The sequence below is a fragment of the Rutidosis leptorrhynchoides genome, chromosome 7 (genome assembly GCF_046630445.1).
Source record: "Rutidosis leptorrhynchoides isolate AG116_Rl617_1_P2 chromosome 7, CSIRO_AGI_Rlap_v1, whole genome shotgun sequence".
Taxonomy (NCBI): domain Eukaryota; kingdom Viridiplantae; phylum Streptophyta; class Magnoliopsida; order Asterales; family Asteraceae; genus Rutidosis; species Rutidosis leptorrhynchoides.
The window spans coordinates 320,269,044-320,284,816 of record NC_092339.1 but is presented as its reverse complement, the minus strand read 5'-3'; the positions used below and the strand labels follow the sequence as shown (position 1 = coordinate 320,284,816).

The window sequence follows — 15,773 nt, the reverse complement described above, 5'->3', positions numbered from 1 at the left end:
CATTCATCAAGTGCTTGAATGCTGACCACGGTAGTGCTTACGCATCATCTTGTCCCACTTGCTCTAGATAGGTATTCCACCATGTTAACGCAGAACCTGTGAAGGTATGCGTAGCGTACTTTACTTTGTCCTCTTCAGTACACTTACTTATGGCGAACACCGATTCGACCTTCTCGGTCCACTATTTCAATCCGATCGGTCCTTCGGTTCCATCAAATTCCAAAGGTTTGCAGGCAGTGAATTCTTTGTAGGTGCATCCTACACGATTTCCTGTACTGCTAGATCCAAGGTTATTGTTGGTATGTAGCGCAGCCTGTACTGCGGCTATGTTTGAAGCTAGAAAAGTACGGAATTCCTCTTCATTCATATTCACGGTGTGTCGAGTAGTCGGTGCCATTTCCTTCAAAATAGTCAAATGGAACAAGTTAATTATACAGAATATTAAGAGTAGTTAATAGTATTTCGTAGCACAATATGAACTTATTTATAAAAGCTTTTTCTTCATATTAGCGTTTTATAAGTTTAAATTCGGGTAGTACCTACCCGTTAAGTTCATACTTAGTAGCTAATATACAATTCAACTACTACAATTCTATTTGAAAAACTGATTATAATAATATTTCGCGTTCAAACTTTTATACAATATTTTACAAACTTACAATACCGCTTATTTTACATAAAGCATGAAATATAGCACACAATAACTTTGATACAAGATAGTTGTGAAGATAATTCTAGCTAGTACACAAGTCGTTCAGCAAAGGCAATAAAGACACGTAATTCATACGTCCAGAAACAAGTCATGCATTCTGGTTTTACTAGGACTACTTCCCATCCTTGGTCTTGTGGAACATAACCGTTATGGCCGTTGATAAGACAGTGTGTTGTAACGTCGTCAAAGGGACGAGGGTTACGTAATGACCAACAGTCTCGTAATAACCTAAAAACCTCATTTCTTACCCCAATTACCGACTCCGTCACTTGTGGGAACGTTTTGTTTAATAGCTGTAGCCCGATGTTCTTTTTCTCACTTTGGTGAGAAGCGAACATTACTAACCCGTAAGCATAGCATGCTTCTTTATGTTTCATGTTAGCCGCTTTTTCTAAATCATGAAGTCCTATATTCGGATACATTGAGTCAAAATAATTTCTTAACCCGTTGCGTAAAATAGCATTTGGGTTCCCCGCAATATATGCGTCAAAGTAAACACATCGTAACTTATGGGTTTTCCAATGTGATATCCCCCATCTTTCAAACGAAAGTCTCTTATAAACCAAGACATTCTTGGAACGTTCTTCGAATGTCTTACAAACTGATTTCGCCGTAAATAGTTGTGCCGAAGAATTCTGACCGACTCTAGACAAGATTTCATCAATCATGTCTCCGGGTAGGTCTCTTAAAATATTGGGTTGTCTATCCATTTTGTGTTTTTATACTGTAAAATAGACAAGAGTTAGATTCAATAAAAAAAATACTTATTAATACAAGCAATTTTTACATATATCATAAAGCATAAGCACACTATATTACATATATTACACCACACGAATACAACTATCTTATTCCGACTCGCTCGTTTCTTCTTCTTCGGTTTTGGTTCATTTTGCCAAGTTTCTAGGGATATATGATGTTCCCCTAATACGAGCCGTCGTTTTCCACATTGGTTTAGAAAAACCTGGTGGTTTAGAGGTTCCCGAGTTATTGTCACAACTTAAGGACTTCGGGGGTTGACGATACATATAAAGTTCATCGGGGTTGGAATTATATTTCTCTATTTTTATGCCCTTTCCCTTATTATTTTCTTTTGCCTTTTTAAATTTAGTTGGGGTAATTTCTATAACATCATCGGAATTCTCGTCGGAATCCGATTCATCGGAGAATTGGTAATCCTCCCAATATTTTGCTTCCTTGGCGGAAACACCATTGACCATAATTAACCTTGGTCGGTTGGTTGAGGATTTTCTTTTACTTAACCGTTTTATTATTTCCTCCACCGGTTCTATTTCTTCTTCCGCTTCCGACTCTTTTTCCGGTTCCGACTCTTCTTCCGGTTCCTCTTCGGGAACTTGTGAATCAGTCCACGAATCATTCCAATTTACATTTGACTCTTCATTATTATTAGGTGAGTCAATGGGACTTGTTCTAGAGGTAGAAATCTATCACATAATATCAAACACGTTAAGAGATTAATATATCACATAATATTCACATGTTAAAAATATATAGTTTCCAACAAAATTTGTTAAGCAATCATTTTTCAAGTAAACACGGTCGAAGTCCAGACTCACTAATGCATCCTAACAAACTCGATAAGACACACTAATGCAAAATTCTGGTTCTCTAAGACCAACGCTCGGATACCAACTGAAATGTCCCGTTCTTATTGATTAAAAACGCTCCATATTAATTGATTTCGTTGCGAGGTTTTGACCTCTATATGAGACGTTTTTCAAAGACTGCATTCATTTTAAAACAAACCATAACCTTTATTTCATCAATAAAGGTTTAAAAAGCTTTACGTAGATTATCAAATAATGATAATCTAAAATATTCTGTTTACACACGACCATTACATAATGGTTTACAATACAAATATGTTACAACGAAATAAGTTTCTTGAATGCAGTTTTTACACAATATCATACAAACATGGACTCCAAATCTTGTCCTTATTTTAGTATGCAACAGCGGAAGCTCTTAGTATTCACCTGAGAATAAACATGCTTTAAACGTCAACAAAAATGTTGGTGAGTTATAGGTTTAACCTATATATATCAAATCCTAATAATAGACCACAAGATTTCATATTTCAATACACATCCCATACATAGAGATAAAAATCATTCATATGGTGAACACCTGGTAACCGACATTAACAAGATGCATATATAAGAATATCCCCATCATTCCGGGACACCCTTCGGATATGATATAAATTTCGAAGTACTAAAGCATCCGGTACTTTGGATGGGGCTTGTTGGGCCCAATAGATCTATCTTTAGGATTCGCGTCAATTAGGGTGTCTGTTCCCTAATTCTTAGATTACCAGACTTAATAAAAAGGGGCATATTCGATTTCGATAATTCAACCATAGAATGTAGTTTCACGTACTTGTGTCTATTTTGTAAATCATTTATAAAACCTGCATGTATTCTCATCCCAAAAATATTAGATTCTAAAAGTGAGACTATAACTCACTTTTACAGATTTTTACTTCGTCGTGAAGTAAGACTTGGCCACTGGTTGATTTACGAACCAATAACAATATATACATATATATCAAAGTATGTTCAAAATATATTTACAACACTTTTAATATATTTTGATGTTTTAAGTTTATTAAGTCAACTGTCCTCGTTAGTAACCTACAACTAGTTGTCCACAGTTAGATGTACAAAAATAAATCGATAAATATTATCTTGAATCAATCCACGACCCAGTGTATACGTATCTCAGTATTGATCACAACTCAAACTATATATATTTTGGAATCAACCTCAACCCTGTATAGCTAACTCCAACATCCACATATAGAGTGTCTATGGTTGTTCCGAAATATATATAGATGTGTCAACATGATAGGTCGAAACATTGTATACGTGTCTATGGTATCTCAAGATTACATAATATACAATACAAGTTGATTAAGTTATGGTTGGAATAGATTTGTTACCAATTTTCACGTAGCTAAATTGAGAAAAATTATCTAATCTTGTTTTACCCATAACTTCTTCATTTTAAATCCGTTTTGAGTGAATCAAATTGCTATGGTTTCATATTGAACTCTATTTTATGAATCTAAACAGAAAAAGTATAGGTTTATAGTCGGAAAAATAAGTTACAAGTCCTTTTTGTAAAGGTAGTCATTTCAGTCGAAAGAACGACGTCTAGATGACCATTTTAGAAAACATACTTTCATTTTGAGTTTAACCATAATTTTTGGATAGGGTTTCATGTTCATAATAAAAATTATTTTCCCAGAATAACAACTTTTAAATCAAAGTTTGTCATAGTTTTTAATTAACTAACCCAAAACAGCCCGCGGTGTTACTACGATGGCGTAAATCCGGTTTTACAGTATTTTTCGTGTTTCCATGTTTTAAATCATTAAGTTAGCATATCATATAGATATAGAACATGTGTTTAGTTAATTTTAAAAGTCAAGTTAGAAGGATTAACTTTTATTTGCGAACAAGTTTAGAATTAACTAAACTATGTTCTAGTGATTACAAGTTTAAACCTTCGAATAAGATAGCTTTATATGTATGAATCGAATGATGTTATGAACATCATTACTACCTCAAGTTCCTTGGATAAATCTACTGGAAATGAGAAAAATAGATCTAGCTTCAAAGGATCTTTGGATGGCTTGAAAGTTCTTGAAGCAGAATCATGACACGAAAACAATTTCAAGTAAGATTTCCACTCGAAATAAGATTGTTATAGTTATAGAAATTGAATTAAAGTTTGAATATGATTATTACCTTGTATTAGAAAGATAACCTACTGTAAGTAACAAAGGTTTCTTGATCTTGGATGATTACTTGGAATGGATTTAGAAAACTTGGAAGTAAACTTGCAATCTTGGAAGTATTCTTGATTTTATGAAACTAGAACTTTTGGAATTTATGAAGAACACTTAGAAATTGAAGATAGAACTTGAGAGAGATCAATTAGATGAAGAAATGTGAAGAATGAAAGTTTTTGTAGGTGTTTTTGGTCGTTGGTGTATGGATTAGATATAAAGGATATGTAATTTTGTTTTCATGTAAATAAGTCATGAATGATTACTCATATTTTTGTAATTTTATGAGATATTTCATGCTAGTTGCCAAATGATGGTTCCCACATGTGTTAGGTGACTCACATGGTCTGCTAAGAGCTGATCATTGGAGTGTATATACCAATAGTACATACATCTAAAAGCTGTGTATTGTACGAGTACGAATACGGGTGCATACGAGTAGAATTGTTGATGAAACTGAACGAGGATGTAATTGTAAGCATTTTTGTTAAGTAGAAGTATTTTTATAAGTGTCTTGAAGTCTTTCAAAAGTGTATGAATACATATTAAAACACTACATGTATATACATTTTAACTGAGTCGTTAAGTCATCGTTAGTCGTTACATGTAAATGTTGTTTTGAAACCTTTAGGTTAACGATCTTGTTGAATGTTGTTAACCCATTGTTTATTATAACAAATGAGATGTTAAATTGTTATATTATCATGATATTATGATATATAATATATCTTAGTATGATATATATACAGTTAAATGTCGTTACAACGATAATCGTTACATATATGTCTCGTTTCGAAATCATTAAGTTAGTAGTCTTATTTTTACATATGTATTTCATTGTTAATACACTTAATAATATATTTACTTATCATTTAACATAATTAACCAAGTGTATCAATATCTTAATATGATTCATATGTACCTAGTAAGACGTTGTTATAACGATAATCGTTATATATATCGTTTTCGAGTTTCTTAAATTAATAGTCTCATTTTTATGTATATAACTCATTGTTAAAATACCTAATGAGATACATACTTATAATAAAATCATGTTAACTATATATATATAACCATATATATGTCATCGTATAGTTTTTACAAGTTTTAACGTTCGTGAATCACCGGTCAACTTGGGTGGTCAATTGTCTATATGAAACCTATTTCAATTAATCAAGTCTTAACAAGTTTGGTTGCTTAAAATGTTGGAAACACTTAATCATGTAAATAACAATTTCATTTAATATATATATAAATATATAAACATGGAAAAGTTCGGGTCACTACATTTATCTGATCCACATAAAGCTAAATCTTAAACTGGATATGTATTCCTAAATGGAGGTACCACAATATCATGGCGTTCTCAAAAACAAACACTTGTTGCAACATCATCAAATCATGCCGAAGTGATTACATTACATGAAGCTAATCTGGAATGTTTTTGATTGAGATCAATGACACAACTCATTATTGATTCTTGTGGACTAGTTAGCGATAAAAGTCCAACAACTATCTATGAAGATAATTCAGCTTGCATAGCACAGATGAAAGAAGTGTATATCAAAAGTGACTGAACGAAACATATACCTCCTAGATTCTTCTCATATACTCAAGATCTCATTAAGGACAATCAGATTGAAATGAGATATGTTCAATCCAGCAACAACTATGCTGATTTTTTTACCAAAGCACTTCCAACCGATTTTTTTGAGAAAAACATTCACAATATCGGCATGAGGCATGTTCAAAAGATGTAACAACCGAGGTGATGTCTATTTGAGGGGGTGTCAACTATATGCTGCACTCTTTTTTCTTTAGCTAAAGTTTTTATCCCACTGGGTTTTTCTTTGGCCAAGGTTTTTAACGAGGTAGTAATTTATAGTCGATATCCGATCTAATAAAATTGTCATTCAAGGGAGAGTATTGTGATAAAGTAAATGTGGATGACAAATATTTCTATAGTACTGTGTCACCTATATCTATAAATGCAGTCAAATAATGTACAATATATCATGTATTATAAATACCTCCATCAGATGTAATCATGGAATACACTTGGAAAAAATATATTACTCATATCTTTCTTATCTAATACTCCGTATATAGTAATATGTAGTCAAGAATCAAGCCACTAAAGGTAGTAATAACTAATTTTTCTTAACAGTGGTGTTGGTTGAATGTGGGTTAATACACTAAACGATAAACTTAAGTATGATTAACCAGAGTGTAATTAACCAAAGAATATGTTTTGATGATGACACACACACATACACATAAGTGATGACTGACATCTTAACATAAAACACGCAAGGTCACTAATCCATACTTTATCTTGTAAACGACCAAGTCAAACATAGGTTAAAGAATGAAATTAAAAGTTCAGGCAAACACACGGTCGAGGTACGGTCGACCGCATAGTCAACCGTGAAACCCCAAACTGAATTGCAATGAAGTTTTGTGAAAACAAGTTGCACGGTCGCCACCACGGTCAACCGCAGTGCGACCGCAGTTTCTTCTGTCTCAAATTTTGACCAAATAAAGTTTGACTAGTTCCCGGCATCTATAATTCATGAAACCTTTCTAAACATACTTAGGATAGATGCTCTCTCCATACTCAATTGAGGCTTGGTCATAAAAACACTAATTGTGATTAATTACGCCTAATGACATCTTAATGACAAGTTAACCAAGATTAGGCATAACACATAAGTGTTAATCGACAACTTGTGATCTTAATTCTTATCTAGATTTTTTTATTATGATCATCAAGTATCAACACACGCAAGCCAATATCACTAGAACAATGATTGCTATTAAAAAGGACTTAGTGATTAATTAAGGCTAAATGAAGAACAATGATCTCAAGGTTAAACTAGAAATGACTTGTAATCCTAAAACACACTTAGATACATTTAGGATGGTCACCAAGTCCCAACTAGAGATTGCTCTTCCCTTGTGCATGTGTTGGATATTAATGTGTGCTTACACATTAATCATGACATGTGTTATATTGCACATTATACTTATTAAGTGCTTGAAATATAAGTTGTACAAGTATCTATATGATTGATCTTAGAATAACTATCTCTTGCTATGTGAGTATTACTTGCTACTTGCTAATATGCTTAATACTCATAAACTTGTCAACTTAATATGTTTGCCATGTGCTCATTAGTTAGAATTTAAGTAACTAACTTACTCCAATAGATTAAGTGTAAAATGGTTCACAATAGTTAATTGTCTATTTGGTCTAGTCTAAGTAACTAAGTATGATTGCTTGCTCAATAATAACTTAACCTTAATGTCTCTACATACTTCTTGATTATCCTATAGAGACATTATTCAATTAATCCCTAACTAAACTCAAATAAAACATGACTTGAGATTAATTGGAACTAGAAAGTTAATGATATAGTGACTAGCCTTTAGAATTGAACCAAGAGCATTAAAGTGACTAACTAAGTGTTGACCAATCTGAAATTTCCCTAAATATCAATCAAGACACTTATCCAAGAATGTTGGGTTTGCCACTTTTGGAATGATTAGTCACTTTCATGCAATAAGACCAAATCTCACACACTTAATGCATATAGTACTTGTATAGGATGTTTGGTTTCTTTTGCAGGTGCTAGAAGGAGTAAAGGTGCCAAAAAGTGGTGTTCAAATCTGAGTCAAATGGCTATACAACGGATACCAATTTTGGACTGGAGCACGCACGGTCGCACCACGGTCGATCGTGCTGGGAACCGTGTGTCAACGGCTATTTTTTGAATCTCACTATAGAAGGCAAACATTTGAGTTCATTTGAGGTGGCCCCTCTTGCACATTTAAAAGGCATATCTCCAGTGATCACAAGTGCATCAATTACTACTAAAATGTGATCAAGCAAGAGAAGATTCTATGATCTTATAGATATATAGAATTGGGTTGTTGTAAACTTACTAATCAAATTCATTTATCTTGTGAGTTTACTTAATGTAATGTATGTTCTAGTATTGTGTTAGGATCATCATTGCAGAGTGTATAAGTCTTGTAACTTCAATTAGTGGAAACATAGGCTAGCTTAGTGATCCACTTCCTTAAAGGGACTTAGGAAGTTGATTAATCTTATTTGGAGATTAATACTTGTCCAAGGTGAAGACAAGTTGATCTAGGTTAGAGTTGATCTTTCGAAGGGATAGAAAGATTAGGTTTGTTGTCTACTAAAGAAGATTGAAGACTTGTAAATCGGATCTCCACCGGGTTTGGAGAAAAGTGCTTAGTGAAGCAACAAATCCCGATTTGTGTAATCGGGGAGTGGAATAAGGTGGATTAGTTAACATCCACCCGAACCACTATAAATCTTTGTGTCTATGTTCTTTACATTACTTCATTTATCATTTTGAACATATACACCACACACATCAAGTTTGAGTTGAATTGGTTGATCAAAGTAAAATCGAATTTGGTGATCAATCGAAAAATTGTTAAAAAACGCATTAAGTAACTATTCACCCCCCTCTAGTTACTTACACGTGAGTAGATTATCATTATTAAAAAAAAAATTGAAATTGATTGAAATCGCATTGAAAGCATTCCCGACGCTCTTGTCTTCCAACTGCCAATCCTAATGCCAATAATTAGCTCCAATGGGAGTCAAGTGCCTATCCTTAGCCAATATTTTATCATGATCATTTTCGTGAATATTTGGCATTTTGCATCATGTGAGATATGAAGAATTTGCAGTCAAAGGTAACATTGAGTGGCTAAAATTAATAATATAATAATAATAATAATAATAATAATAATAATAATAATAATAATAATAATAATAATACAGAGTAATAAACTTCCTTCTCAATGCCCGGGCATCCATCCAATGCATTCTTTTCGATCTTGTACCCACGGAGCGGTACACTGAACACCAACCCAATCGAGACGAAAAAAAGAAAGAATAGCAACTACATCAACAACCTTGATTCCTGACGTGAACGGAAATTAAGTTTAATAATAAAATTAATAAAGTGGGTTCATGTGATGGTATATTATGGTTGAGAGTGAATTGTGATGGGTTAGGCCAGTTGTAACGGGTACAAGAAACGCCAAGGTGAGATGATGTGGAGGGGAAGAAACACCATTTTGTGAAGTATCGGTGTGTCTCTTTGAGGCATTTCATAGGCGTTTGTCGGAAAGAAACACCAAAAGAAACATCCGTTTCTTACTTTTTATTATTTTTTATTATTTTAAAAATATTATTTATATCCCCATTTAATACTTAACACAATTATATTTTAACACATCATCACAATACTCCTAACTAACACCACCAATACTCCACTCAACAAAGAAACACGTCATACTCATCCAAAAAGTGCAAAAAGGCAAGTGACACCACAAATGACACCGCTAACTGATCAAGCCAAAATTGACTTGAGTGCAATTAATTAAAATGACTAACCTTCGGAAGGGATTCCTCCGGTTAACGTGATGGGTATGAGGGGTGTTGTGGTGGTTGACTTTTGCTGAGCCTCCAAGGTGAGCTTAGAAGAGTGATCAGTGGTGGTAAGTGCGATCGTTCTGAATGTGTGATTATGAGTAGTATTTATAGGCATAAGATGACAGTTACCAAGGATAACCGCCATTAGCCCACTAACCCACGATTACCACTCCTGAAATCCTCTAATCATGCCCACTACCTACTCCACGTTCTCCTAATTTGTCGGACGGGTAAGCAGCCGAGTGAACCAAGTCAAATAATTAACGCTACGCTACGGGTGGCGTAGCGTAGGAATAATCGTAGCTTAAGAACAAGGTTGACTTGGCAGTAATCTAGCCTGAAGTTGAAGGCAGAGGTCCAGTTGGGAGATACGCAGTGGCGGTACCAGGATTTTTTTTCACTGGGGGCAAAAAAAAAATTAAAACCGTAGCAAGTTTTTTGGGAAAAATATGGAGGTTTTGGGCAAAAAATGGAGGTTTTTAGGCAAATTATGGAAGTTTTGGGGCAAAATTTGAAGGTTTGTGCGCAAAATTTGAAGGTTTTGAGGTAAAATTTGAAAATTTTTGGACAAAATCTGAAGGTTTTGGGGCAAAATCTGAAGGTTTTAGGGCGAAAAAAAAATCCACCGGGACAAAGTCGAAAAATCCAAAATTTTTACACTGAAAATTGCAAATCCAGTGGGGGCGGCTGCCCCCGCTTGCCCCTAAATAAAACCGCCCCTGGAGATACGTCATGCGTCGCACATGACGTTTATGGCGGGACGTACGTCATTACTAACCATTACAAATGGTCTTAGTGATGAGAAGAAAATGAAGTAGAAATAATGATGTGACACTGATACAGTAGTTTTTTAATATGAAGAAGAGTGCTATGAATGATAAAGCTTCACAATATTATTATTATTATTTTTTAATTTTTTTTAAGGTTACTCGGTATTTCGTAAATTTGACTTGTGCATCTTTCTAGAAGTAAAGCACACAAAGGGAAAGACACACAGGGAGATAGTCACACAGAGAAAAACAATACAAGGAAAATAAAATAAAAATAAAAACAAAATTTTAATTTGTTTTTCTCGAATCTTTGATTAGCTGCGGTTTAATCTCGATCGTCAAAGAAGGTACCGATTAGCATTCTATAATCATGATCTTGCTATCAAATCTACGTACACTACTTAGGGATCTCTTATGGACTTCAATTTCTCTGATTTATTAGTTATTATTCGATCTTTATATAATTTTTTTATTTATGAATCGATTTATCAAATTAGCAATTGTAATTAACGATTCGTAATCTCCTTTTAATATGTGGTTCTGATTCAGAAATAAAACAGTTTTATTGTTGATTTCGATTGCTGATAACTTATTAGGTGTGATTTACAGCTCATTTTATAAGTTTTTGTGCTTTTTTATTTATTTTATTTTATGCTTTATTGAGGTGTTTAATATAATCTTGTTATGATGCTGAAATTAAAGTGTAATATTTGCAGTCTAATTTACCATGCATTAAATTACTTATTACTTATAAACATAATTTGATTTGTATTTTATTAAAGTTTACTGCCTATTTTTATTGTGCAGCTGTGAATAATGGCATCTGCTGTTGCGAAAACGTGTAGTACTAGTAATAGTAGTAGTTTAAGTTATGTATCACCGGTTATAACAGTGCAAGAAAAGGTGAGTAGGAATAAGAGAAAATTCAGGGCTGATCCGCCGCCTCTAACGGATCTAAAAATAAGTTCTTTGTCTCATAATGAATGTTTGACTTACGAGTTCTCAGCCGAAAGTTTTATGAGTCACGAACACTCAAATAGTTGTGACATGTGTAGTTTCGGTTGTGAGGATACGGATCATGTTGAACTTGACCTAGGGCTCTCGTGTTCGGTAGGGCCCAGTCATAATAGAGTGGAAATAGAAACGAGTGATGAGTTTCATGATGCTGATTGGAGTGATCTTACTGAATCTCAACTAGAAGAACTTGTGTTAGCAAACTTGGATACAATTTTTAGGAGTGCTATTAACAAGATAGTTTCGTTTGGTTATACGAAAGAGGTTGCAACTAAAGGTGTATTAAAGTCGGGTCTTTGTTACGGTTGTAATGATGCTGTGTCGAATATTGTTAACAATACTTTAGGTTATCTTAAAAGTGGTCAAGAAGTAGATTCGTTAAGGGAACATAATTTTGAAGATCTGAAACAAATGGAGAAGTATATATTAGCCGAACTGGTATGTGTGGTTCGTGAAGTTAGACCTTTTTTTAGCACCGGGGATGCAATGTGGTGCTTGTTGATATCCGATATGAATGTTTCTAATGCGTGCACATTGGATACTGAGACGTTGAATAGTTTAGTTGGTGATGGTGTTGGTTCTTCAAATAGTTGTGTTTCTGATTCATCAGAAACACAACTAAAAAAGGAATCTACTATTACTTCAAATACAAAAATTCCCTATAAACCTAAGGCTCCGTTTGTTTTGAATAAATTTGCATTAGAAAAAGAGAACCTTAATTCTACTCATCGAATGGTGATTAAGTCCCAAAACCATGAAGAAAAAGTTGTAGGTGGTCGAAAGGTTATCGGGATTAATAAGAGAGAATCTATAATAAGACAAAAGTCGGTTCATTTGGAGAAGAGTTATCGTGCATATGGTTCTAAAGGGGTTTCAAGATCAGGAAAGGTCACTAACTTTAAAGGTTTACTTTTGGATAAGAAACTAAAGTCTGTTTCAGAATCTACTGGTATTAATCTTAAAAATATATCAATTAAAGTGACCAAGGGAGCCCGGGTCGCTCCGTCTCAAGTTGATATAACTGAAAAAGAGCCAACAAAACACACGGTCCCACTTAAGTTGACTCCCGATATAACTGAATTATCTCTTTCCCAACTGCCAAAACAGAACGTTACACCGGTACCTGATGTTACTAAGCCTAGTTTCTCAGCCATATCATATGATAAATCTTTTGGGCATGCTAAAAAGGATGAAATAGTTATGAAACTGGGTTCGAGGGTGCATGAGTTGCAGACCCAAATGCAGGAGTGGACCGAATGGGCTAACCAGAAGGTCATGCAAGCGGCTCGTAGGTTAGGTAAAGATAAGACCGAGCTGAAAACACTTAGATCAGAAAAAGAAGAAGTTGAAAGGCTTAAAAAGGAGAAGCAAACATTAGAAGATAACACAATGAAGAAGCTTTCTGAAATGGAGAATGCTTTGTGCAAAGCTAGTGGGCAAGTTGAACGAGCTAATTCTGCTGTTCGTAGGCTGAAGGTGGAGAATGGTAGTCTAAGGCGTGAGATGGAGGCTGCGAATTTAAGGGCTGCTGAGTCAGCTGCCAGCTGTCAAGAGGTGGCAAAAAGAGAGAAAAAGACATTGGTGCAGTTTCAGTCATGGGAGAAGCTAAAAACCTTGTTTCAGGAGGAGCTTATAGCTGAGAAAAGCAAGCTGACACAGTTACGACAAGAATTGGAAGTAGCTAAAGATCAGAAAGATCAACTCGAGGTATGTTATTTTAATGCCCAATTGTGGTTTGATTATTTTTATGAGTTATGTATGGGAATGATTATTTTTGGACTTGAAAATGATTGATGAATTTGGTTAGATTATGGGTTGGAATCTGACTAATACGGATGTTGTGGGCTTCAAAATCTGATTGTCCAACTATGATTTTTTTTTTTTTTTTAAATATTCTGCATTGAAATTTTCTTATCCTCGTCTGGATTATATTGTATTTGGATGAAGATGTTGTAATTGATATACTGTAGCCCTTCAAAAAATAGAAAAATTGATATATTGTAAGAGTATAAACATGCAAGTATGCTACATTGAATGTGTTATGTTTAGATTTCCACGGGTCAAAATTAAGGAATTGATATTTTATATTTTCTGACCAAAAAGTCTTCAATTGCAGACCCGATGGAAACAAGAAGAGAAAGCAAAAGAAGAATTGGTTAGTCAGGCCAATTCATTTAGGATAGGAAGGCTACAGGCCGAATCTTCAGGCAAATTAAGGGAAGATTTAACGAAATTAAAAGCGGATAAAAGTCTGCAAAGATACAAACAAGATATCGAAAAGCTTGAAAAGGAAATCTCCTTTTTGAGTTTAAAAACCGACTCTTTGAAAATAGCTGCTTTAAGAGGAGAAGTTAATGGAAGTTATTCTAGTAAATTAGCCGACATCAAAACTTCAACCGCCCAACACGAATCTCACGGACCTTTTGTCCCGAAAATGGTCAATGATGTCAATGGAGGAGTGAAAAGGGAACGAGAGTGCGTAATGTGTTTGTCAGAAGAAATGTCGGTTGTTTTTCTTCCGTGTGCACATCAAGGTGTATGTAAAACATGCAATGAGCTTCATGAAAAGCAAGGAATGAAGGATTGTCCTTCGTGTAGAGGAACCATCGAGAGGCGTATATGTGTACGCTATGCTCGTTCGTGAAATCACTTGAAGTGAGTTGAGTTTTTCTTTGCAAAATAATCAAGATGCGGGATGTTTACCCGTGTTGTGTTGTTTCGTGTGTAATTGTGCTGTTTACAGAGGTTTGTGCCTTGCTATTATGATTGCTTGAAACCATTTTTATGTGTGGTTTTATGTAATAAAGACGTGTATTTTAAGAGATTTTTTGTTCTCAAAAACTTGAATATCTCACGATGACGATGGAAATGACACCTCCTTTTATAGGCGAAGAAAATGTGTCAATCCTTATATTGGTTGATTTTTAGTCACCGTCGTGTTTTCTTTTCTGTCAGTAAGCCACTGATCGTAGATGTTGCAAGTGTGTTTATACATACGACCGAAACAAGGGAAAAGGATTTAGAAAATATAAATATTGTGTACCTTTGTAGTTTACACTTTGAATAATCGCACAGTAAAACTGATGTGCAGTTGTTGGTGTAACTGTATAGAACACCTTTTAACTGTCAGTTATCGTTTTGCTAGGTTTTCGGGTCAATTTTCATACTATTGGGCTGATTCGAGCATTTTCTGTCAACTTTGAGGCTGAATATTAAACATGTAAATAGTCATTCTTTATATGGGCGTAAAGGAAATATATCTTACCACTTTTTTTTAACGGTGGATAGGAGTTACTGACGGGGTTCGAACGTGATGCCGACTCACTCACCTGATCCGTGACGAACATTACAGTCATACCGCTCCTTATGGTGAGGCTCGAATGCAAGACGTCCGAGACCTCGGAGGCTCATGAAATGATTCCCCCTAAAAAAGTGTTTCTTTCTTGATTAAAACACCATATATATTCACATCAATAAAACCCAATACCACATGAGTGGTGTATGTTGGAGGTGTGATGTAGACAATCTTCCCATATCCGAGAATAAAAACAAATCATTTCTCCACTCAGAGTGAAAACACTCTCAAAAGTAAAGAAAGTCATCCCTCTCTATTTGACGGATAAAAAGATTGCTTCCGAGTGAACTTCCGGCCAATAAGTAGATATTTTTTGTTTTTTTTTTTTAAAGGTAGAATGAAATTATAATATAATTGAAACGTCATGAAAATGGTATAATCAATTTTTCATGAGTGTTAAAACTTGTCTAGAATTCAATTTAGGCTCTAAACGGCAGTTAAGACGTCAAAAAATCAACGTTTACTCCATTACTATAATATTTCTTTCAAAAACTCGCGAATTTGCGGGTCTTAAACTAGTAATATAAGTAAACCATATATCAAAACAACACTTAATGAGTTAATTAAAAAAAAAAAAAAAAAGGGTAAACAGTGCTTACTCCATTGGTGGATTTAATCCATCCAAAATA

At 34.3% G+C, this 15,773-nt stretch overlaps 1 protein-coding gene across 1 annotated transcript; it reads left to right on the top strand.

The window, feature by feature from the left end:
* Positions 1-11,011: 11,011 nt before the first annotated feature.
* On the top strand, positions 11,012-14,773 carry LOC139857113 (putative E3 ubiquitin-protein ligase RF298). The gene is made up of 3 exons (XM_071845838.1): positions 11,012-11,122; positions 11,583-13,496; positions 13,906-14,773. Exons 2-3 carry the CDS (start codon positions 11,592-11,594, stop codon positions 14,431-14,433), a joined length of 2,433 nt encoding a protein of 810 aa, XP_071701939.1. The 5' UTR covers positions 11,012-11,122; positions 11,583-11,591; the 3' UTR covers positions 14,434-14,773.
* Positions 14,774-15,773: the final 1,000 nt, after the last annotated feature.